Genomic DNA, 25,633 nt, shown 5'->3' on the forward strand with positions numbered 1-25,633 from the left:
ATTGCTTGCCCTTTTTATCAGTAATACTACTCTGACATTTTTAAGAGCAGAGGCAGTGATAATTGGTGTCACGTTGCCTTTGTGGGTAATGTTGTAGATAGATTTTCATTTATAAGCCAGTACATACATGATAGAAGGTATCTGTTGTATCTTTTAAACAAATGGCAAACAAAGTATACCACCACATCTCCTTTTCACTATTGGAAATGAAATAGATCTAATATGGTCAAAGGAATTTCACAAAACAAAAACCACTGACATGACAAAAGCGTGCATTTAATTTGATGCTTTGCAGAGATACATGACCAAAGTTGTGTGCATGGCTTGTCTTTTGGGATGGTCCCAGCTGTTTATTTTAAAAGAAAAAAATTAAAATAGAGCCAACAAATGCAATTAAGAAAAAAAAAAAGTCTTGAGACACAAGGGGACCTACATGTTCTGGTCTAAGAAGCATGCAAGTATTACAAAGCATTCCAGATACAGTATGACAGAGGAACAGTGAACAAGCATTGGAACGATGCTTTCTTTCAAAAACGGGAAGTCTAACAGTTATGTTTTCACAATGGTAGTGATTAAACCATCTTTATTTTTAAAGAATTTTATAGGAAGAATTTTAGCACCATCATTAAAGGAAAAATAATAATACCTTTTTAGCCCTGCCTATCTCCAGTCTTGGAATAATAACAGAAGCATAGCACCTTTCAGTAACTAAAATATAAACAAGAATAGTAAGTCCATCCCAGCTTCTAGAGATGAGGTAGCTCATGCTAAGAAATGTTGGGTCATTTTTCCTATGAAAGTTCAAAGGCCAAATGGTCTAATTCCAATCATCACATTTGATTAGAGTCAGCTCCACAACTCAGTTTCTAGATCTTTTTCTTCATTATAGGCTTCAGGATGATGAGATTGTACATGTGGAAGAGTCTCAACTTAGAGTCCTTGGACATATGTTTGTAAAGTTCTATATGTCAATTATTTTGCATTCAATATCTTCTTAAATAATAAAGTGTAAATGTATTAAATGGTATATACTAGTGTGACTTCTATCAATATTGATAGATTGAGTCAAGAGGAGAAAGATATCTTTAAATTTGAATGAGAAAGATGTCTAAACTTATAGTCTTTTACAAAAATTTAAGAAGTCGAAGTAAATTCACTTTGTTCTCCAAAATGCCACTGAATATATACTATTTAAAAATTCTATTTAAGACAGTGAGAAACGTTTTTTTTTAAGATTCTCCTTAAAGAGTCTCTATTATAGTTACACAATATCAAGACATGCATGTAGGTCTCAATCACAAGTTAAACATTTTAAACTCATTTTTAATTGACAATCTTGGAATGAGAGGTCACAAAAGGGCACTAATTTCTATTTTTCAACTGCAGCCAAGCAAAATAAACATGTGTTGTGGCTCTATATACCCCACTCTTTAAGCTACCTGCCAGGAAGAAGAATTTCCTCATAAATACTAAGCAACTTTTTCATTACACTGAAATAAATTGAAGAAAACGGAGATTTATTTATTCAATCAGTTTACTTTCTGCAAAGGTGGTCATTGTCATTGCTCATCTTAAACCTAAACTGTTGTATTGAAAAATATTTAAAATCAATTAAAACTTGAGGATTGTAAGTAAAATAAATATTCTGAAGGATAAGGAGGCCAGGCACTTAAGACCATATATACAATGCTGATGCAGGATCAGCCATTACTTCAAGAGTCTCAGGATCAACTTCAAACAGTCAAAGTTCTTGTGAATGGCGGTGGTCATTGATGGTGGTGCTCTTTGTCGATGTATCTTGGCTTACTTTACACAAAACAAACTGGCCCAATTTCAACGCCGAATTCCTGGTCTGTGCCGCCAACATCCACAGGAGCAAGATCTATGATGGGCAAGCGTGCCACATTCTGTGTTCTATATTCAAAGACAGTCTTGCCCACATTTCCATTTCGCTTCTGAAATTAAATGATGCAACAGTTTAAACGTACATACAATTTTTTCCAAGTATGTTAGACGGCAACCTTCCCAGACAACTTTTATAATGTAAAGGCAATGATTTTTAGAGTACTACTTAAAAAAAAGGAATGAAAACATAAAGTGAGATATTAGTGTACTTATGTAACAGAATTTCTTTCATGCTTTAAATAAATTTCCTTTGTTCTTCTGCAGCTTCCCAAATGGTCACTAGCAACATAAATTATGAAAGCTTTTTTGTTTTTCACAAATGAAACTATAATTCACCATTCAGTATTATTTTTGTTTTATATCTCAATATGCAAGCAGGGAGACTTACAAATTGGTGGAAAAAATAAAGTATCTTGGATTGATTACGCATTTTAGAAATAAGGAATTTTAAGCATGGGACTGAGATTAAGTAAGTTAAATAACTTGGAAAAGAACCAAAGAAAGTCTGCAGAAGAACTGGATCAGATCTTAGGGATCCAGTTCTTTCTTTACTATATGGATTCAAACCTCTATCATGCTTCATGTGCTGACACACACTCAAGTTTACCCTAAGGAATGACTATAAACAAACTGCTGTTATGCTCATACACAACGTAAAATTGCCCCCAGTTCTAGTGCCATAATAGTATTTTTAACAAAAATATATTTTTTTCCTCAACGAGATCAATGTAGATCAAAAAGTACTTACAGAGCAAGTGTCTTGAAGAACGATATACCGGAATCTAATATTTCCCTCTGCTTTGATATCTAAGTCATTTGCCCCTTTGAGAACCACAGCTTTTTTGAGGTTCTTAGCTTGATCATCCATGTATCCTACACTGTTTTTACAGATGTAAGTAATGTTCTGGGAGGCTTCTTTTGATAAAAGGCGCAAAAAAGTCATCTGAGTAATGGCTGTATTAGGTGATTGGTGGTCTCCATAAGCAAACTAGAAAAACAAAGAGCCTTTGTCATACACAAGACTGAGGGGTTTCATAATGCCTTACACATGTATAGATAAATATATAAATTGATTTCAGATAAATCAATTTTGAAGAGTATTACTTTAATTCTTGTCATAAAGCAAGCTATTCTAGCTGTACATCTAAACATATCTTAAAATGTCTATGAATACTCAAAAGAAACTCTGTCCTTACTAACCTAGACAAAGGGTAATGAAACCAATAATAACAGTAATTCACCAGAACAAGCATAAGTATTTTTAAATCTGCTTCACTCATGTATCAAAAATAACTCATTTTTATTGCTAATTATAATAAAAATTAGAATTAACTAGTAGTATAAAATCTTTTTACCCCAACTATTACATACTTGTAGGAAATACATATTAAAAGTTTTCCATGTGCTAACAAAAATAAATAATCAAAAAATTTTTTCTAGAGACTCTTTCCTACTCACCTTCTACTTTTAGCTTTGGTTTCAGCACTCCCATTTGGGGGTTTTATATTACATATTACATTAGCTAAATTATATTTCAACTATTCATATTTAAAATTTAAAATTTTGTGCTCATTAAATAATGATAGATACTACCTTATCTTGTATACACCCATAATGTTCTCATATAATGTTTATTCTGAAAGTGATTTCTAGAAAAAGGTCAGAGGCAGAAGTGAGAAGAAAATTTCAATTAGGCTGCCATAAAGAGATGCAGAATGAAATATTCACATTGCAACAGGCAGTGGAAAGGCCAGACAGTTGTCTGAACACCAGACCATGACAGAAACAGGGTAGACTGGGACTCAGAAAAATATCAATAGACTTCATAACATTACAAAAATGCCTTAAGTTTAAATAATATTAAAAATTTTACAAAATGATTCAATTATTTAAACATTATTATAGCAGTTATCTAATATTAATTTACCATCTAGCCCATAGTACAAGAGACCCTAAACTAAGAATTTTATATCCACATGGAAACTATGGAATAAATATTATCACCCTTACTTTAAACTGGCAAAACTGAGTCTCCAAAAAGTTCAGAGACTTTATAAGGCCCCAAAGTCAGTACGAGATCCCAGTGAGGTAACCAAGTCTCCTGAAGCTGAATATACAGAAATAACTGTTTATCAACTGTGGCAATATAGTTTATCCCTTCTGGAACACTCCACAGTCCATGTCACATACATTAGAAGAACTTACAGTAAAAATAATTACTTTTCTATATTTCATCAATGAGAAAATTTTTAATTCAAAATTTATGTTAACTTCACTCATAGCAAAACCTTGTTTATGCAATGGTATTACAATTGTAACTAATGAGACTATATCACTTCAAAATAAACATGGTAAAATAAGCCTGGTTAAAAAAAAAACAGCAAAGTCCTAAATAAATCAAAAATATGTAATAAGTAGTAAAAAGTAAAGAATACAATTTTAAGTAAACATATTAAATTACCTGAGACCCTCTGTTCATATCAAGACCATACCAAACAGGTTTATTGTCAGGAGATTTACTGGCCCACCAGGTTTTACGCGGTACACTGGATGGGTTTGCTGAAATACATGTTTCTCCTGTTTCCATGTTGCAGTAAACTTTGATTGCATCTTCAACAGATCCTTGGTTAGGATCAATCCAGTATTCACCTATTTTTCAAAATAGAAATTTTACTAAATAAAGACAATATCAATCATGATTATAAGTCTCCAAAAGAATTAACAGAGGGTTTGAAAATATACACTCACTGATTAAGGATTCTTTTAAGCTAGAGTGCCCCTTACGAAAAAAGTAACCGTTATGCATTGGGGGCCTTTCTACATTCTAGTCGCTATTGTAAGGCGCTTTGCCAAACCATGTACTTAAGGCTCAAAACATCCATGTGAAGGAAATATCATTACCCCCATTTTATAGATGAGAAAACAATACTGAAAAGAGAAAATCAATAGTAAGCGGCTTTACCAAAATAGATGTGTTTCCAATATTTTAAAGCAAATTAGAATGATTGTAATAAAATAATGTAAATAATGTAATAAAATAATGTAACATCAAAACTATGAGTAAAGTGAATAAATGAGTTGAATTACAATTAGAATTGAATTACAATTAGAATTACAATTACAATTACAATGAATCATTTCATTGGCTCTTTTTAAAATTACTCTTCTCATATATAAGAGATTCTTAAAACAGGAAATACCAAGGCAGTGCTTGGTGGTAGGCATACAGTCAAGTGCACAATTTAATACACATTTGCATATATGGGTGTATGTATATATATATTTGTGTGTATATTATATAAATAATACGTGAGAATTGCATTTTAAATGAAATGAAAGTGCCAGAATGTAATGTATAGAGTTAATAAAATTGCCCTTTCTTCAATGATAATAATTTTAGCTATTCCTGTCAATGTCATTTCAAAGTTAACTTAAATTCTTAAACTCTTTGCAGCTCATTTGTCTCCTGTGACTTAGGATCCCTCTTCTCTAGGTCGTATTGGATTAATTAAAATGACAGAATAAGGTAAACTTTAAGCCTGGTACATGCAACTAGGGCAGAACAACTATTTGATTCCAAAATGTCTTGGAACCTCATAATAATATAATCCTGACAGTAGAGATTCCAAAAGTATGACCCATAGAACATTAAACTACATGAAAGGAATTACATATTTAAATGTGGGAAATATATGCTTGATGATCCAACAATATGTTAACATGAAGACACTTATAGGTCATGCAAGTAAATAAATATTTTGAACAATACTTAAGCAAGTATTTTCCACATTTCCACGAAAATGCTTTTACTCCACAAAAATATCAATATTTTAAGATTTCTGGATGGAAATGGAACTACCATCATGAAACTGGATTATTAATAGGATATATCATCTATTATAGTACATTTTTTTAAAGTTAAGTTTTATTTTAGATACAAGGGAAACCTGTGCAGATTTGTTACATGGGGATATGGTATGATGCTGAGGTTTGGGGCACAGATCCTGTCACCCAGGTAGTGAGCATAGTATCCAATAGGTAATTTCTCAACCCTCGCCCCCATCCACACCCTCCCCACTGTAGTAGCCTGCAGTGTTTATGGTTTCATATTTATGTCCACGTGTGCTCATTAGCTCTTACTTATAAGTGAGAACATATGATATTTGGTTTTCTGTTCCTGCATTAATTTGCTTAGGATTATGGTTTCCTGCTGCATCCATGTTGCTGCAAAGGACATGATTTCATTCTTATTTATGGCCACATAATATTCCATCATATATATGTACCACATTTTCTTTATCCAGTCTACCATTGATGGGCATCTGGGTCAATTTCATGTCTTTGCTACTGTGAATAGCACAGTGATGAATATACGAATCCCTGGGTCTTTTTGGAAGAATGATTTATTTTTCTTTGGTATATACCAAGTCACAGGATTGCTGGGTCAAATGGTAGCTCTGCTTTAAGTTCTTTGAGAAATCTCCAGACTGCTTTCCACAGTGGCTGAACTAATTTACATTCCCACAAATAAGTGTATAAGCATTCCCTTTTCTCCAAAGCCTTGTCAGCATCTGTTGTTTTGTGACTTTTTTTTTTTTTTTTTGAGACAGAGTCTCGCTCTGTTGCCCAGGCAGTAGCGCGATCTCAACTCACTGCAAGCTCCGCCTCCTGGGTTCATGCCATTCTCCTGCCTCAGCCTCCCGAGTAGCTGGGACTACAGGCACCCGCCACCACGCCTGGCTAATTTTTTGTATTTTTAGTAGAGACGGGGTTTCACCATGTTAGCCAGGATGGTCTTGATCTCCTGACCTCATGATCCACCCGCCTCGGCCTCCCAAAGTGCTGGGATTACAGGCATGAGACACCGCACCCGGCCTGTTTTGTGACTTTTTAATGACAGCCATACTGACTCGTGTGAGATGGTATCTCACTGTGACTTTGATTTTCATTTCTCTAATAATTAGTGATGCTGAGCATTTTTTTCATGTTTTCACAAAATTGCCTGTTTCCACCATTAAATTATAAGCTCCATGATATGTTTACTATTTTTATCTCAAATCTATCACTAAGTAGAAAGTCAGTAACATATTTTGGAACGCAGTTGAGAATAAAACAATCAGAAACAACGGGTTTTGCTCAAATGGGCTGCTGTCTACTCACCACTCTGCTTTGCAGAATGGCAAAGCTTTAGGTCATCACATGTGCGGGCTGGGTGCTTTTTCGAGCCATCGGGGCTGCGCATGGTTTCAATCTGACTACTGAGTGACTTCAGGGTAGCATGAACACCTGGGTCCGTTTTGTTTTTGTCATCAGGAGCCGCCTGATCTTCAGTAAACTCAGGAAGTGGATCTGGCATGCTCTCATCGTAGTGCCCCATGATATCCCCAAGAGCAGCTGTAAGGTGGCCAGGGGGACCCGGAGGGCCAGGTGGGCCAGGCTCACCAGGAGGGCCCTAATTAAAAAGAGATTGGAAAGACATTTAACACATTGTTTTTGTTTTACTTAACTGGTAGAACTTGGTTCACAGGGAGTTCCAATGAGACACCCCAATTTGACAGTAAAGGGAGATCTATGATTCGTGCCCTTTTGTAACTAGATGGGGGTGGTCTAACAGGCTGTAACATTCAAGGATGAGAAATGATGCCCAACCATTTTTCAGGAAACATATCTTCAAGTCAGCATCCAAGATAAATAAAGATCAAAGCACAAAATATTTGCTCAGGTGTTTACCTTGAAGATACAACATATTTTATGTTAATAGCATGCAGATATGTGTGTTCATTTGCAAACTATTTTGGTCAAGGTACAACCAAAATGTTTTAAAAGTATTTTTGGACAGAAGCTGAACAAAGCATGCAGGGGACTAGTGGCTGCTGGTTCTATAAGATTATATGTCAATAACAAGAAAACACCCACAAGAACACCCACAAGAGAATTATACTCCTACTTCTAAATGAGAGGGAGAGAAACACAGGAAGTCCTTTTATGTGCATTAATTCCTGTACAGATAAAAATTCTCTATCCTAAGAAAAATTGAAGAAATAGTATTGGTTTTTAGAGACAGGGTCTTGCTACTATGTTGCCCAGGTTGGATTCAAACTGCTGGGCTCAAGCAAACCTCACACCTTCACCTCCTGAATAGCTAGAATTACAGGTGTGTGCCAAGGCGCCCAGTATTCCTTAGCCTTTGAATTGACATAAATAAGGAGCCCTCCTGCCTTTTTTTTTTTTTTTTTTTTGCCAAATAAGACACACTGAAATGAGAGGGAGACAAGCACAAAAAGTGGCAGAGACTATGAAATGGATCCTCTCTATTAATTCCCTTCTGCCCTTCCCCAAGGAAGAACTCAGCAACTTGAAAGAACCAGGTGACAACCTGAAGAGACACATAGTCCACATCTCATGTAGAGAGCAAGATCTGGGAGCAAGAACTCTCCAGAAGGCTGGAGTTCTACTATTGGCTCTGCCACTTGTTATATGGCTCCAGACAAGTTGCTTTTACCTTCAGTGCCAATGTTTCGTCACTCTCAAAGGGCTGTTATGTAATTTTTTTTCTTTCTGTCTCTAAGGTCATATACTGAGTCCATGCATTCCTTTACACTAATTTTAGGGGAAAAGAAAAGACGTTTTTCTAATATATCAAGGACCACTGAATCACAAAGTAAAGTCAATCAACAGCCACATAAGCTGAAGGTATTCCAATTCTCTAGCTGTTTCCTATTCACAATTAGAGAAATAAATGAGTAGAAAACATATCTCTTGTCCATAGGAAATATAAGACTATTGATCCACATAAGAAGTAAATATCTGGCTTAACAGTATTGCTATGAAGGGCAAAGGAAAAGTAAGGAAGAGAAGGTAAAGAAGACCAATGAGGAAGAAACACCAGAGAGAGAAGCATAAGCTCATATACAAACATGCACATGAGTACACCTGTGCATGGAAGATGTATGAAGATGTTTCCCAGACCTGAGAAGCAAGGATCTAACTAACATAGTATACAGCTTTGTATCACCCTCAAGTCAACACTACTGAAACTTTTTACAAAAAGTTTTAATCAAAGTCCTCCCTGAATGTTTTCAATGGAGAAAAACTTCAATTTCATACTCTTCATTGTCCAGCATTTTTATGGAGTTTTCATGAAGTAATAACTGTGCCTCACAGACATTTAAAATATTGCCCTTGAGAGCAAATCAACATTTTCATAACTTTAATTATAAATACAATTGTAACTTGTTCTTTGCTTTTATTAGTATCACATTATGTTAATGTCTGGGTGGGTTGGACTCTGATTTTATGTGCTCAAACTTATCTGTATTAAAATACTTGAAATAGTTACTTATACTCTTGTGTGACTTCTAGGTTTGTTTTCAGGGTCCTTTAAGTCTCTTGTCAATTGGGCTGCACAGACATTTCTTGGACGGAATCTGAGCTATTGAATGAATAGCATTTCTTGCATGTAAACCCTTGTGACTTTACCTCAGGTCCTGCTTCTCCTACACTGCCTCGTACACCTGGAGGTCCAATTGGCCCAAGTGGCCCAGGGTTTCCTTCTTTACCCGAAGGACCAACTGGGCCTGGAGGACCCTGCAAGAAACAAAGACTGTAGTTTAGATTCTATGAAGGAAAAATTTTACAATGCCTTTCTCTAATCAAAGAACTATTTTACATATGGAGCTGTTACAGTGATTTCTAAGATTCATTTTCTTACTGATTAATAAATGAACTTCTGGTACTTTGTAATATTTATGATTTCTTCACATAAGAATTTTCCATCATCCATGCATGGTAAAAGACAAATATGAGTTTACATATTTAATGGACTAATCACCTACTTTTATTGGTAGTAACTTTCATTAAACCTCACATATTGTAAACTTAGAAATTAAATTAACTTGAAATAAGAAAATGACAGAAGTTGCAGTGTTTAAGTGAAATTTCTGTGCTTATGCCTCAGAATACCATCATGTACTATTATTCTCAATTTTATGTATGATTTGTTTACACTGTATTCAGATATACCAAGAGTTTTTAAAATTAGTTTGTCTAATTCTAATTTTTTCTACAAAATATTTTCTATTTTCCTAAATAATTATGTACACCAATTGTCTTATGCCATCAATGACTTATTACAAGCAACATTAATATTAATGGAGAATTTCTAAAAGCTTCAAATATTGGCTTCATTTTATTATTTACTTCCAAATTAGCCTTATGTAAACTACTTCTGAGGAACTATCACAATTACTTAAAAGACAAAATGTATTCAGCTTCAAAATCTGTCCCCACTTTATAGTAAATCCTATTATATCATCTCAAAAAGTGAAAGTTGAATAGAAATTTAAATTAACACCATGTAACAAAATGAACTAACAGAGGAATATATCCAAACCCTAGGTAAGAAATTTTAATGCAGGCCCATGAGGTAATATATCATATTTCAAGATATTTCTACTTAAAATTAATTGCTAAATAGCTTGTCTCATATGTGTGTTGCCAACCTCAGAGAAGATGAGCCAACTCCAGCTTCAATACCATGAAAATGATACTCAAGCATTAGCAGTACATCAACAAAGGCATTATTATTTACACCTGCAACTTATTACTTTTTGTTACTTACTCTTGGGCCAAATGGTCCAGGGATTCCAGCACTTCCTTGTTCGCCATTTGGACCCTAAGTAGGAATACAATAAAAAATGATGCCAAAATATTTGGATCCTGCATTGTGCCATTCTCAAAAATGTGCTATCATTGACTTTAGCAGCATAAACTACTTTGATAAAGTCATCAATCTCTGCAATGTCTACATGAGTTGACCAATGTTAAAGACACCTGTCGGAGTAACAGTGCATATAGCTTTTGCTTTATTTCTTCCCTACAAAATTATAGCTTATGATTGGCGATTATCACTTGTTATCCATCAAGATCTTCTTTGAACTGAAAATAAGATACAAACATATCCACCTATTTTATAGACAGACAAATGTTCATGTCAAGATACCCGTGTATTTTCAACTGCAGGGCAGAATAATACTTAAAGGAATAACTTACAGGAGGGCCAGGAAGACCCTGAAGACCAGTAAAGCCTCTGTGGCCCTTCTGACCCCTGTCGCCTCGGTCTCCATGATCACCTTTGTCACCACGAGGTCCTTGGGGTCCCTAGAAATAGAGATATGGCATGAAAATTACTTGCTACATATTATTGCTGAGACTAAAATTCACTAAAATTTTACTTTTTATAATTGTATTTACTACAATTTTGAACTTGGTATTTTATATGGATTAATATATTTACTTATCTAAATAGTATTAGACCTAGAAATTTCTGTTTATTTTTCCCAAAGAATGGTAGGTGATCACTGAAAAAAGATATATAACAATACTTTTCTAAAGATTTGTTTTTTCAATGTTTATCTTACATTCATACTAAAATTAGATATTTTTGTTGGATCTAGCCTATCCGAAATGTTTTTTAAAGATTATGTTTCACATATTTAGTTGATATTATTATATAAAAATATTGCTACCATATATAGATTCTTTTAAATTAAAACATTTCATACTTGCCATGTGTAACAATGAAATGATTTTAAATTTACATATGCAAATAAACTAGCTGGATATGACAGCTGCAACTATATTAAGAAATTGGCAAAAACTTGCTTGAACAAATTAAACAGAAACATCATCTTTAAGCCACTTTCCTCTAAAGAACAAAGCAACTCTAAGTTATCCCATATCTGCAATATCTGTAACCAAATCTAGTGATCTTGATGCTGAGAAACTACAAAGAAAGCCATAGTTAAGGATCTTATTTTGAGATAGAAGCTATACCCAGAGAAGAGGTGAAAATTATCTGATCAATCTCAGATGTTTTGTTATTGTTGTTAGTGGTGTTGGTTTTGTTTTGTTTTAAGTCCTGGGAAATTAAAAACAGCTCCAGGGAACCAGTGGTTCACAGTAAACTGGCAAGTGGCATAGAGTCATCTACTATAGAACTGGATTCTGTTGCTTTTAGCGTTTTCCCAAAAGATAACTGAATCCCTATTTATCTGATTTTGGAAGATGACTGCAATCATCAAATCAATTGGCTCTCAGGTGAATTTTTCCCTTATTGTTTTGATTTTGAATTTATATTTCCTAATTATCATACAGTATAGGAACCCATTTATAATAAAAATAAGATGATTTCAGTAGCTTTTACATATTTTATATAACAATGTAAATTTAAATACTATCAAAATCAGCCTGAAGTTTTTCATAATGTTCGAAAGGTTCTTTTATTTGGGGGATGACCCAAAGTTTCATAATTAAAAATAAACTAAATCAGAAGGTACCTATTTGAATTATTAACTACAATGTATTTATTCATAGAAAAAAATTACAATGTTTCCATAACTGTTCAAAACACTGTTCACTTGACATGCTATGCAACTATAAAATATTCGCCAGTCAAGCTCAAATTAAAGAGGAGAATTATTTAATAACATGGCCATGATTTTCAAAGTATAATTGTTCTTTTTGAGAACAGACATTGATTTACCTGACGGGCATGAAAAGTATATGACCTATTAGATTACACATGAGATGATTCATTCATGGTAAGACATCTATATAATAATGTTAACCTGAAAGTAATTGATTGCAAATAGCACAAAGATCAGAACATAGAAAGAAAAATCTAGTTGAAAATGAAACATAATATTTGAATAGTGCTTTTCAAGTTTACAGAGAGCTTTCAAATCCATTTTCCTATGTAGTTTTTAGAATAGTTCAGAGAGAAATGCACTACAATCCCTATTATTTTAGGAGAAACCTGTGACTTTAAAAGCCTCCATGATTATTGATACAATTCATGGTTAAATTCAGAAGAATTGTGTTAAAATTATAAAAATAAACTCTTGTATTATTTTAAAAAATAAGAGTAAACTCATATAATTTTTAATTAATATTTTTGTTCAAGCTTGATGAATTTCATATTTTTCAGTTACAAATCTTAAATTATACTTCTTTGGGAGTATATTTTATATAAGAAAACATTTTTTAAAAAACAAAAAAAGAGAACTTACAGGTAATCCACGTTTCCCAGCTCGACCGGGTGGTCCTATAGGACCCCGAGAACCCTAAAAGAAATTTACAAAAAAACTTGGCATGTAAGAGATATTCACATATTACATAGATATAGGATGTCAACAATATGTTTATAGTTGGATGCTTATATATGTGTGTGTGTGTGTATGTGCATACTCTTATGATTAATTAATTGAAATCAGGCAAATGTCCATGTGTAGATAAGACTGTGGTCACTATAACTTCAATGACACTTTTATGGTCAGTTTTATTCATTGACTTCATTGAATAAGTATCACCTTAGTTGAATACAGTAAGACATTATTCATTTACATTTAACATGATGCATACTTATTACATTCTCAAACTACAGCATTTTCAGATGATGGAAGTTAAAGCATCAGTATCTTCTATTCCCTCTTAGAAATGAAATTATGCCTTTCAGACTAAGAAACAGATAGTAGTTCATAATTAGCTGTTTCTCATTCATTATTTAGAGTCCTTAACGAAGTGCACATGTATAACTATGTGTGTGTGTGCCTATATACAGCTTATAACATAGCATATGGGTGTGCAAAACTGTCAGTGTGAAATTGACTCCCTCCTTACCGGATCTCCTCTTTGTCCTGCATCTCCTGGAGCACCCACAGGGCCAGGAGTTCCAGGGGCACCCTGAGAGCCTGGCAGACCTGCAGGCCCAGGGTCTCCACGATCACCCTGACAAGAATAACCATGATATTATTTTTTAACATTTATTCTAAAACAACAATATTCCATATGTTCGTGTTATTCTTATAGTATTAATAATAGGAAAGTATACCCTTTAAAACTTATTTTTACTTATTATTTTAACTATTTTACTTATATTTACTAATTAATAAATCAAATTGAAAAGAATAAAGTTATTTCTTCCTAATTTCAAGTTTCATCCTTTCCCTCACCTACTCCCTATTGCTCGCACAGTCAAGATCATTGGAGTATAGGAGTGATCACCTCCAGAATTTAACATGTTTTCTACAGCACCAATCTTTAAGCTGGAATATTGGTATACTTGGAATACACAAAGACTTTCCAAAGATTGTGAAAACAAAGAAAATTTTAAGGAAACTACCTTCTAGATTTTCCTCTCCATATGTATTCTTTCAGAAAACTAAATTTTGATTATCCTTCCTTACTTCCCCTAAATAATCCACCTTCTCTCGTTTTGTAAAAGAAAAGCAGAAATCATACCATCTGCAATCTTATGATGATGCAATGTCCCAAGGAATAAATAGCTTTAGGCACTGAACTAAGGAACTTTTCCAGAATGCATAGTTTACTTGAGCATAAAGCTAAGGACTTGGAAAATAAATAGGTTCCTTTTTATTTTATCCAGACGACACAATTATGACAAGGCTCCAAATATTACTTGTCTCCTTAAGAAGTCAGAGGTGAGATAAGCGTTATATGAACATATCTAAACGTAAATATTTGACTTGAAAAATGGAGTCAGACTATATTTTCTGACAAAAAATTGTCTTATTTGACTGATAAATTTATCAACCTAGATAAACTTTGGCAATTAGGTTACAGAATGGACACATAATACATTGAATAAGCTAAATTGGCAACTTCAAGGTTTTGAAAAAAAAAAAATACTTGCCCAGGCACAGTGGCTCACAAAGTGGGCTGTAATCCCAGCACTTTGGGAGGCCAAGGTAGGCGGATCATGAGGTCAAGAGATCGAGACCATCCTGGCCAACGTGGTGAAACCCAGTCTCTATTAAAAATACAAAAATTAGCTGGGTGTGGTGGCATGCGCCTGCAGTCCCAGCTACTGTGGAGGCTGAGGCAGGAGAATCACTTGAACCTGGGAGGTAGAGGTTGCAGTGAGACGAGATCGCATCACCGCACTTCAGCCTCGCAACAGAGCAAGACTCTGTCTCAAAAAAAAAAAAAAAAACAATACTTAAAGCACTTGTACATTTAGAATTTACCAGGAATCACCTCTTTTGCAACTATTTAAACTTGTGATTTTAAAAGGGCGATGGCAACTTAAAATAAGTAGAGAGATTTATAGATTTTCATAATTACTTCAGCAAAACCTTTGAAGATGGTTGCACTATATAGTATATATTGACAAAGGAAAAAGCCTAAGATGCCAAGAGAATTTGCGGTCTGTGGATTATAGTAGATGAGTGGACCTTAGCCCAAGCTTCCTCCAAATCCTTTCTTCCCCTTTTTTTTCAATATGAGGTTGAGTGTCTATCCTGTACTGGAGTCTTTAAACATGTCATTTAATATACAAATGCCCAATGGCATATGTATTAATTATATTTAAAGCATTTGAAAATGGAGGTTCAGAAAATCTGCTTAAGATTACGTAGCTAATTACTTAGGGAAACAATTCCAAATCAAGTCTGACTGGCTCCAAAGCCCATTCTGCTACATGATGAGCTTTAATTACATCATAACAGACTTTGGAGTGGGGGAGTGATTTTGCCTTCAGTGGCTCATCTTAGCAGCATGAGATGACTGTGCAACTGCCAGAAGGGACTGGGGCTTCAGAGAAAGTTGGGGACATGTTCAGTTCAGCACATTCTAATTTAAAACACATCATGGAATATACAGTGTTTAAAAAGCCACATAGCTTATATTCTCATAGGGCATTCACTTTAGATGGTGAATGGAAAAATTTAGACATTACACAGCATTATTCTGGCTTTCATGCTTTTGTTAATGAGTTTAAAATTTAGAACACTTCATATATATCCTCATCCAAAGCCTTTATGTTAAACCAAAGATGGAATCAATTTTATCTTCCTGCTCTGAAAAAATACCATCTTAATTTGTTGTATATTCAAATATCATTTCATTTACAAGATATAAAAATTATGGCCTTACAGAAACAGTTGTTATTCAGAAAAATCAGAAGTGCATTGGAACTATCAGGAAAAATGACAGTTTTTAGTGTAAATTAAAAAGATTTCAGATTTGCCTGACTTTAGATTTTATAATAAGTGAAATGGCTCTTACACGTTCTCCAACAGCACCATCCCGTCCTGGGGTACCATCATTGCCAGCTGGACCCTATAAAGAACAATGGTTTGAAAAACTACTTAACTGAGTAATGAAAAAAATCCTCATTCCAATTGTCAGAAAAATGACAGCATGTTTTACACCTGTGTTTTCTAAACTGTAAATTAGCATTTATGCAAATGTCAGCAGAAGAACAGTTTCTACCTCTTTTTCATTATTTTGAATTACTGTAAAATTAACACATTCTTAATCCATATTCATTTATATTTCTTATTTTGAAAAACGAAAAATCCACAAATATTTTGAAATAGATAACAATTACATTCTTGCCACTTTATGTTTTGCTTGTATTACCAATGAAAGGTTTTTCTTACATTTACTTCTTAAGATTATTCAAACAATATCCTTAAAGTTTTGAAATAAAATAACGTGTTTCAATGATATTAAACTACTCTAAGAAATATATAGTCTTCCTTTTCTATTTTATTGTCATTTTTTTCATAAATATGTCTTTACTATTTGATCAAAAATTGTTCCAAAAGCTATTGATTCTTTCTTTCACTAAAATGTTACATTAACTGTTTGATGATTCACTCCTTAAAACGCTTAACAGAGGATATTCCAACCTTTAACTTCTCGAATTGCCTATCAAAAACTGATTTCCTCCCAAAAGTGCCTAAAGGAACATGATATCCATTATGTTACTTTATAGTGATATTTAAGTAAAATAATCTCTACTAACTTTGCCCTTTTCACAAGCTGGAATAGCTATATTAATCCTATCACCAAAAAACTTGGCAATTTTGATAAATATGCCATTACAAAATGAAATAATAACAAGGGGAAAGATAAATGGATGTGTCCTTTCACCTTCAAAACAATTTGGCAACAGCTTAAATGAACTAAAATACTTAGCTCCAGACTAGATGAAGGTCAGTGCAAAGACACCAATCCTGTTACCTTTTCTTTATGTCATCATTAGCCAACTATCTAGGGAAGTAGAGTACATCAAATAATATTACTAAGAAACTTTCTTAAGGTCAAATACGCAATCAAATTCTAAATCAATTGCTAAATGAAAAAATTGTTCCCATGACACCAGATAACAAGAGAAGAGTTATTTTCACTGTACTACTCACTTCTGGTCCAGGTTCCCCTACAGGACCATTGGAGCCTGGGGGCCCCACAGGTCCAGGTGGACCTTTATCTCCTGTTGCACCAGTTGGTCCTACTTTTCCTGGTGTTCCCTGAAATAGAAGTATAAATGTCAAACACTTGTGAAGAAATTGAAGAACGCTAGTTCCCATAAAGGCTAAGTTTTCAAAATGGTGCCTCTGGGCTCCTTCTATAATAATAATTTTGCATTATCTTACAACACTCATGTAATCATAATGCTTTCTTAGAGGCATGCCACCTCCTATCAGACTCCTTTTGACATATCCAAGGGACCAAAAATCAACCATCTGTTGCCACCAGCACAGGTGTGCACTTTGGGTTCTAATCATGTGTACCATAGGTGATTCTGGCTGCCCTTCTGGAATTTGCATCACTTTCATCATTTTTCCCTGCTCTGCTTTGCCTGTTCATTTTATTTCTATATTCTGATACTTTGATCTCACTCTTGAGAGATTTTACTTTCACATCCTTGGCTCACTGCTGATAACAATAAGACATCCCTTAGCTCCTACTTTGTTGGTTTCGTATTTCAATCCACATGTCTCCCAGTTCCAAGATCCCATACATCTCTCTGTCTACATTCCATATGAAAACATCATTAATTTTTTTCAAGCACTGTAATCTTTTAGCAATAAAATTTAGTCACTTCAAAGCTAACTTTGAATCAAACTTTTATCCATACTCCAGGGAATATAAAATCCTAAAGCACCCTCCAGGGAACAGGAGATTACCTTCAGATCCTTCTTCAGCATTCCCCCTACATTCACCTCAAATATTACTTTAGCTCAACTATGTCTTCCCTTTGATGGTTTACTGTGAAATATGGTATTTTTGTTAAGCATGTTTACTTAAAAAGACACTACCTATTCACCAGGAGATTATCCCCCTCCTCTAGCTCCGGGATCTTTTTAATCTTTGAAGAAGGATTTAAAGGTCACCAAAAATCCATATCCTTATTTGCCTACTTTTCTAGTCTCAGGGTTAAACAAATATATATTTTCAAAGACTTTGTAAGGTAGTTAAGAATTTGACATTTAAGATCAAAAGATTTTTAAGATACTCAAAAATTAATGTCCCTACAATACTGTTTAAATCTATTCATCAAACAAAAAAAAATAAAATCAATTCTCTAAACAATTTGTATTGCACATATGAGATAAAATATTGACCGATGCAGCTACTCACCGCTGGGCCTGGTAGGCCGGGCATGCCTCTCTCTCCACGTTGCCCAGGCATGCCAACAATTCCTCTCTGCCCGGTCGTTCCAGCTGGACCAGGGGGGCCATCTGGACCCTAATGTTGAGGATAAACTAAAATCAGAAACTATCCAGGGTAAAACTAACTGTGCCCAAGGAATTTAAAATAAGTTGGGTACAGCTTTACAGGTTTTTCAGTATGAAAAAGAAGTTCTCTGTTTCTCAAAATCATACTACATATGAGTAGTCATAAATTGTAATCCGCACAGAACCTCTAACATTATTTAAAGGTGAAAACAGCTCATCCGTTGGAAAGAAACTAAAGATTAATGTGAATACTGACTCAATAAAAGAGGTAACTTCAGAGAAAATTTTTTCTTCTTTATAAAAAGACAAAAAGAAAGTTTAACAATAAGGAAAAAAATAGTTATCTAAACACAATATTTAAAGGCATTTGAGGCATTTGCATATAAAATATAATATACATATATTTTTAAAGTTATTCATACATAATGAACATTTAACAAATAATTTTTTTGGTTTAGTTTTTAGATACCATATCCATTACTGCTATTTTTTAAATCTATATATATACACATTTTTCCTAAAGCCTTATAGATTTGTAAATTAAAATCTGTAGGGCATAATGCACTTTAAAAATTTTAGGAATGTGCTCAGCATAATATTTAAGCATTTTTGTGGCACTGACCATTATGGGTTTCTATTTGTAAATATCTCAGTTGAAAGTGGTCTGGAACGGATATGCCAAACTTACAGGTTGCCCATCTTCTCCTGGGTCCCCTTTGTCTCCTGGGCCACCAGGGGGGCCAGCTGGTCCTCGATCTCCCACACGCCCATGAGAGCCAGGGTCCCCACGAAGACCTGGAGGTCCCTCCTTCCCGGGTTCCCCTAGGGGCCCCGCAGGTCCTGGAGCTCCCTAGTATAACAAAGAAAGAAACACCCAGGAGGGCAAAATGGAAGCCAAGTAAGAGTGATTGACATAACGCTGTCAGCCTCAGATGCAGATGTCCAAGCCTTGCAGGTTCATTTTGCCTGTTAGATAATCAGTCATTCAACAGGATTTAAGCAAAACAAAACAAAAGAAAACACAGCTGTAGATTCATTCCCCAGGGGGAAAACTAAATATCATTTGCAGTCAATTCCCTTTGAATAATTTTTAAAGAGTGGTGCAACTAACTTGAATTTTCAAACTTACTTAAGGCTCCACTCCAATGATGAATATATAATACTTTATTCTGAAATAATTATTTATTCTTATGATTTCATCTTATAATGAATGACATTTATTAAAGAAAGTTTCATAGTTGCATCTTAACTGAAGAGAATGATTATTAGCACATAATACTGTAAGTATTCAGTATTTAAACGGAATAATAATAAAACATTGGAGCTAAAAAGAATTTGCAAATTAGCTCCTCCAAGAAATACTAGATTATTAAGGATGATTTGCTTTGCTGAAATACCAGTATGTATTATTGGAATAAGAGTTGTTAAATAAGAAAACATACCATTAAGAAATTAAATAAAATAATAAATTTAACTCAAATGTATACACGTGTGTGTGTAATTATTTCACTATCAGTGACTTGACTCACTAAGTTGACTTACAGCAGGGCCTGGCGGTCCAACTCTGCCAGCAGAACCAGGAAATCCTGTAGCACCCTAGAACCAGAATATCATATAAGCAACTTCTAAGGTAATATAAATTAGTTACATGTATTTTCCTGGGATTTTTTTCACAGGAAGACTGAAGCCTTTAGATTTCCTTTCATGTTGTAAGCAATATTTTTTTTTCTTCGTACGAATCCCATATTTTGGGGAATTAATCTAGATTAACTGGTAGGAAGGGCACTATTTTCCTTTTTCCATGCAAGTAGTACTAGAATCACACTGATATTTTATATAATCGAATTAAATAAAGTGCTTTCACATTATTTATTTACTCTTTTATATAGGTAATATGTTACTTACATTATAGGTGAGGCACCTGGGTCTCCCAGATTACAAACTTGATTTTAACGCAAATTTCCATCTGAGTTAAGTGCCCTTTGCACTATAGTACAGTTGATACAGGTAATAATTTGTTATTTCAGCCTCAGATGAAAATTATCTTTTACATGACCAGGAAGCATTAGATAACTAGAATTAGCTGTGCATACTTTGCAGAGCATCAAATAAACTTACAGGTGGACCTTGGGTTCCTCGACCGCCTTTTAGTCCAGGAACACCATTAGGACCCTAAATAGAAACAAACAAAAGAGCACTGTAGTGAAGCAAAAGAGGCTGAATGTACACTCCAAACATGGGGCACTTGACTCAAGTTATGCCTTTTTCTTGTTAACTTACATGAGGGCCAGGGGATCCTGCTAACCCTTGTGGTCCAGGAGAACCAGCATCTCCCTTTTGTCCTGGCTCTCCAGGTTCACCTTTTACTCCAGGCTGTCCATCAGGACCCTACACGAAATTATACAAACAAGCAATTGATTATAAGACTTATAGACAAATTACTTTAGAGTAATTATTACTAATGTATCAATTAATCATATATTGTGAAACAGTGCTTTATAATCAGTATTAAAGCATACTAAAGGAAAAAAAGTACTCTGATGAGCTCTTTCAAAACAGCCTAAAATATAAGCTATCCCAGTGCATTTTTATTGTAACAAATAATTATAGAAGCTCAACTAGCACAAACTCAAGTTTTGTGCCAGTCTATAAAAAATGTATTAAAAATGAGAATATTGTCTAGAAAACTGTAAATTTTCCAGAATTAATACGACTTCAAAACATATGACAATGATCATTAAACTTATTATAACAAGCTAAGTGTTTATTTGTAAATTAGGGATATTTGAAAATTATACCTGGGGTCCGGCAAAACCAACAGCTCCAGTTGGGCCATTTTCACCTCGAGAACCCTAGAAGGAGACAAAGATTACTGTAGCTTTCACACATTATTCTAAACAGGAACAGTATTTTAAAATATGATCATATAAATTTGATAGTTAGACATGTAAATATAGAAAAATTACACATATTGCTTAAGGAAGGCCCTTAAGGATTATACAAAGATATAGGTCATAGGACAAAATTCCCAAGGTCAGAAGTCTCAAAGAAGCCTCCAAATCAGTAAACAAGCTGCCTAACTACACTTAATAGATTGTATAGTAGATAATTTTTAAGTTTAATTAGAAAAGCAAAAGCTAAAAACCAGGAAGTTATACATAACCTAAAACCAATAAGCATTGTTTTATATAAATATCAAAACAAAATGACAAATTGTTTTATTGCTCAATCTCACACTAAAGAACACCAAAATACTGTCACTTACAGGATTGCCCCGGGAGCCAGGAGGGCCAACTAAACCTCGAGGACCAGGTTCACCCTAGAAAGCAGATTTTAGACGGTTACTGTCCAAAACAGTAGCTAAACATAATATAATTTTAGGACATTGGTCACTGTGTAGGAGGAGATAGTGGAAAAGAACTCTAAAATGATCTTGCTCAGATACCATATGTTATAAAATGAAAAGATTTATGAAAGAGCCAGCTATTCAGGACTCATAATTTTGAGTGTACAAATTAACAACTTGTGACTTACCTTTTCTCCAGTAGGACCTGCAGGACCTGGAGGGCCCAAAGGACCCGGAAGACCCTGTCAATTAACAGAACATAGGCATATTGAGGTAAAAAATGCACAGAAATCTTCATGCTTAAGCAAATCAACAAACAAAAAAGAAACGACTATTTTGTTATAATTTGGCTGCTTCTGCAAATCATTATCTATAATAAATGATATAACCTATATATTTTCAAGAGTTTTCTGTCTAGTTTAATACCATTTCCACCATATTTTCTCCACACAGTGTTTTAATCTCTTTCATGGAACTTAATTCATGCATACATAAAACTGTTTTCAGGCATTAGCACTACATTAATGCTAAGCTACAAAAATGTTTCTATTTCTTAGCATAATTAGCTTTGCTAATATTTATTTGGACATTTGACCACAAATTGAAAAGAGGCTTTCCTTCTTTTGCATATAATATTTTCTTAAATTATAATAGCAAAATGTCACTTTTTTATTTTTAAAAATTGAAATTGTGTTAAGGCATTTTAGGTTTTTTTTTTTCTTTTTTCTTTCTTTTTTTTTTTTTTTTTTGGCACAGGGTCTCCACTCTACGTTGCCCAGAATGGAGTGCAGTAGCTATTCACAGATGTGATCACAGCACATGCATCTTTGAACTCTTGCCCTGGATCAAGTGATCCTCCCATCTCAGACTCCAGAGTAACTGAGACTACAGGCAGAAGCCACTATGCCTGGCTTAGTTTTCTTCATTCTTTTTTTTTTTTTTTGAGACGGAGTCTCGCTCTGTCGCCTAGGCTGGAGTGCAGTGGCGCCATCTCGGCTCACTGCAAGCTCCGCCTCCCAGATTTGTGCCATTCTCCTGCCTCAGCCTCCCAAGTAGCTGGGATTACAAGCGTCTGCGACCACGCCCGGCTAATTTTTTGTATTTTTAGTAGAGACGGGGTTTCACCATAGCCAGGGTGGTCTTGATCTCCTGACCTCATGATCCGCCCGCCTCAGCCTCCCAAAGTGCTGGGATTACAGGCATAAGCCATCACGCCCAGCCAGTTTTCTTCATTCTTTTGAGATGAAAAGGAAAAGTAGCTAAAGTTTACAGCCTAAAACCCCAGCTACTTTGAGATTTATAGGCATAGGAGAGCTAACACTTAGAGGACAGTACAGCTAACACATGGGGACACAACCTGAGTCTTCTTGACAAGTAATCACAATCTTGAAACTGTGGGAATATTGGAGTCCTCTCTAAAACAAGTTCTCTATCTTATAACTGTGTATTGCCTCTTCATATGCAACCCAAATATTCTTTCATCGTTTAATTTCTGTATGTACAACTGAAGAAACTTAAGGAACAAAAATGACTTTAATTTTATAGCTTTGACAAGAACATAAGAAATCTGTGTTCTTATAGTCTCTGGATCTACAATGGAATGATATCATTCCAATAATTTATGTAATATACTTCTTTAAAGGATTTGATGAAATATAAATATCACTCATTACTTATGTTTATAGATTTTTTATACAGAGAAAACATGTTATTCATTTTTTCCCTACTATGAGATTACAGTAAGTGCTTTGCTGTGCTTCTTTCCTGCAACAATGTAGTGTCCTCATTAAAAATAAAGCAGTCTTTGCTTACATCCTGATCCTATCACATTGCAATTTCAAAGCTAGTTCATAGGCACAATTGATAAGTATTTTTGATTTTCCCTTAAAACAAACTGCCAATGCATCGTTCTTATAAATAGTACTGCACTACTTATGCATTCCAGGACATTCATGATGTAAAATATTAAAAATATACCAGATTTACTTGACTATTTTTGAAATATTAAATTAAATATTAGATTTAACTAAAAGGCAAGGTGTATCTTTTGTGCATAATTTGTTAAAAGAAGTGGTGCATCCTTAATTAAATTTGCATAAAAAGGACTAATTACCCTTAAGATGAAAATTTTCTACTACATTTCACTATATTTCCTTAATCTAAAGCTATTATAACCAATGTATTAACAATGACTCAATGTGCAGAACCAAATAGCAGTTCTCTTCTATTATGTTACAACTGTAATTGCCAGGGCACACATGACAACTAACAGCAAACCATGTCATACTGAAACAGAAATCATTAGTCAAGTATCAGGCACTATTCCAGAAAATGATGGATGTTTAAGCCATTGTGACTAGCCACTCTTACAGGAGGAAATCATTTATGTCTGAAAATATATTGTCCTTCGAGTCTGATTGTCCTTGGAATTGTAAATGCATTCTAATTTCAAAGACCTAATGCTTGTTAAATGTCAATTTCTGACATGACATTAAACAATGCTTTGCAGTCGACCATCCTTCTTGACATTCTGCTTATTCAAACTCTTTATTAATGATAACATTAATGACGATTCACTGTGCAGTAAATTTCTCACCCCAACATCCAATATACTGAGAAACATTTATCACAACTTTGGTGACTCCACAAAGCTCTACTTGTCTATGCTGGAATGAGGTATTGGCCAGCTCACTAGATTAGTATTTTAACAGAAATAAACCTTGTGTATGAAATAAAAAGATGACAGAGAAAGATAAAGAGGGCCCCCATCCCCTTAAGGCACTTATAGGCACAATAAATGTGTTTTTATTTAAGTTTCATTTAATTCAGGGTAAGCAAAATGAATAACCCGTGGTTGAATCACAGCAGATCTCACATGCCATTATTCTCCAACTCCTGACTACCGAGAAAACATGACTGACTTTATTTTGGAAAGTTCAGGGAAACTCATATGATACTGTAATGTTGGTTCCTAGCCCAGCTAGAAAAGGAATGCTTTTACTTACTCTCGCACCATCATTTCCAGCTGTGCCTTCAGCACCCTTTTCTCCTATGCCACCCTGGGAAAACACACAAAATACAATTGATTCATTTAATTGTCTCTTTCCCACACTTGTGTGTAAGTTTCATGAGAGTGAAGGCTAATTGTCATTTTCCTAGTCATATCCAGGTGAGCCTGGGATGGTGCCTCACACTGTGCATTTTCTCAGTAAATGTTTATTAGAAGAATGAAAAAATGAATGACTAGTGATTCAGGATGGTAGAAATAAAAGCCTGCTCAGGAAATCATTTCATTTTCAGTAGAAAGTCTGAATAAATGAATTAAAAAAAAAAAAAAGGACTTACTCTGTCACCCTTGGGGCCAGGAGTTCCTGCAATTCCTCTTTCTCCCGGCATACCTTGAAGACCTGGTGGGCCTGTATCTCCAGGGGTCCCAGATGGACCCGGACTGCCCTAAAATGAACCAACATTAAGTGACCATACCAATAATATTAAGATTAAACTAACAAAATTGCTTTTTAGTGGGTCAAAAATAGTTGTCAGCAATTTCATGTAGTTCAACTTAGTGCTTATATTTTTCATCTGAGAAAGTTGTCTCTGAGTGAGTTGATTTTTTTGGAATTAAAAAAAACAGATTTTGTTTTTTGATTGTTGCTTTATATTTTTAACTTCTCTCTTAAGAGGCAATTGAACGTTATTTCAAATAAAAAGGATGGAGTTGCCTTTTTTTTTTTTCCCTCTGTTGGCAACATCATGGAATATATTAAAGAAAGACGTTACATTTAGAGAAATATTTCATTCTCTCTTTAATGAAACTGATATTTGATATTAACTT

The 25,633-nt window shown here is 34.4% G+C and overlaps 1 protein-coding gene across 1 annotated transcript in view; it reads right to left on the bottom strand.

Moving 5' to 3' along the window:
• Window positions 1-255: 255 nt before the first annotated feature.
• The window catches only part of COL5A2 (collagen type V alpha 2 chain), a 147,410-nt gene continuing 122,032 nt past the window's right edge, over window positions 256-25,633 (bottom strand). The window contains exons 34-54 of the mRNA XM_054476909.2: window positions 25,144-25,251; window positions 24,804-24,857; window positions 21,987-22,040; window positions 21,718-21,771; window positions 21,251-21,304; window positions 20,733-20,840; window positions 20,571-20,624; window positions 19,995-20,048; window positions 19,141-19,302; window positions 18,355-18,462; window positions 17,133-17,240; window positions 15,991-16,044; window positions 13,585-13,692; window positions 12,975-13,028; window positions 10,957-11,064; window positions 10,526-10,579; window positions 9,385-9,492; window positions 7,066-7,357; window positions 4,367-4,554; window positions 2,654-2,893; window positions 256-1,955 (exon numbers count right to left, since the gene is read on the bottom strand). Of these exons, the coding sequence (XP_054332884.1) occupies window positions 1,809-1,955; window positions 2,654-2,893; window positions 4,367-4,554; window positions 7,066-7,357; window positions 9,385-9,492; window positions 10,526-10,579; window positions 10,957-11,064; window positions 12,975-13,028; window positions 13,585-13,692; window positions 15,991-16,044; window positions 17,133-17,240; window positions 18,355-18,462; window positions 19,141-19,302; window positions 19,995-20,048; window positions 20,571-20,624; window positions 20,733-20,840; window positions 21,251-21,304; window positions 21,718-21,771; window positions 21,987-22,040; window positions 24,804-24,857; window positions 25,144-25,251 (2,271 nt within the window). The 3' untranslated portion in view covers window positions 256-1,808. The remainder of the gene's footprint in view (window positions 1,956-2,653; window positions 2,894-4,366; window positions 4,555-7,065; window positions 7,358-9,384; window positions 9,493-10,525; window positions 10,580-10,956; window positions 11,065-12,974; window positions 13,029-13,584; window positions 13,693-15,990; window positions 16,045-17,132; window positions 17,241-18,354; window positions 18,463-19,140; window positions 19,303-19,994; window positions 20,049-20,570; window positions 20,625-20,732; window positions 20,841-21,250; window positions 21,305-21,717; window positions 21,772-21,986; window positions 22,041-24,803; window positions 24,858-25,143; window positions 25,252-25,633) is intronic.

Source organism: Pongo pygmaeus, chromosome 11 (genome assembly GCF_028885625.2).
Source record: "Pongo pygmaeus isolate AG05252 chromosome 11, NHGRI_mPonPyg2-v2.0_pri, whole genome shotgun sequence".
In the NCBI taxonomy this organism is placed as follows: domain Eukaryota; kingdom Metazoa; phylum Chordata; class Mammalia; order Primates; family Hominidae; genus Pongo; species Pongo pygmaeus.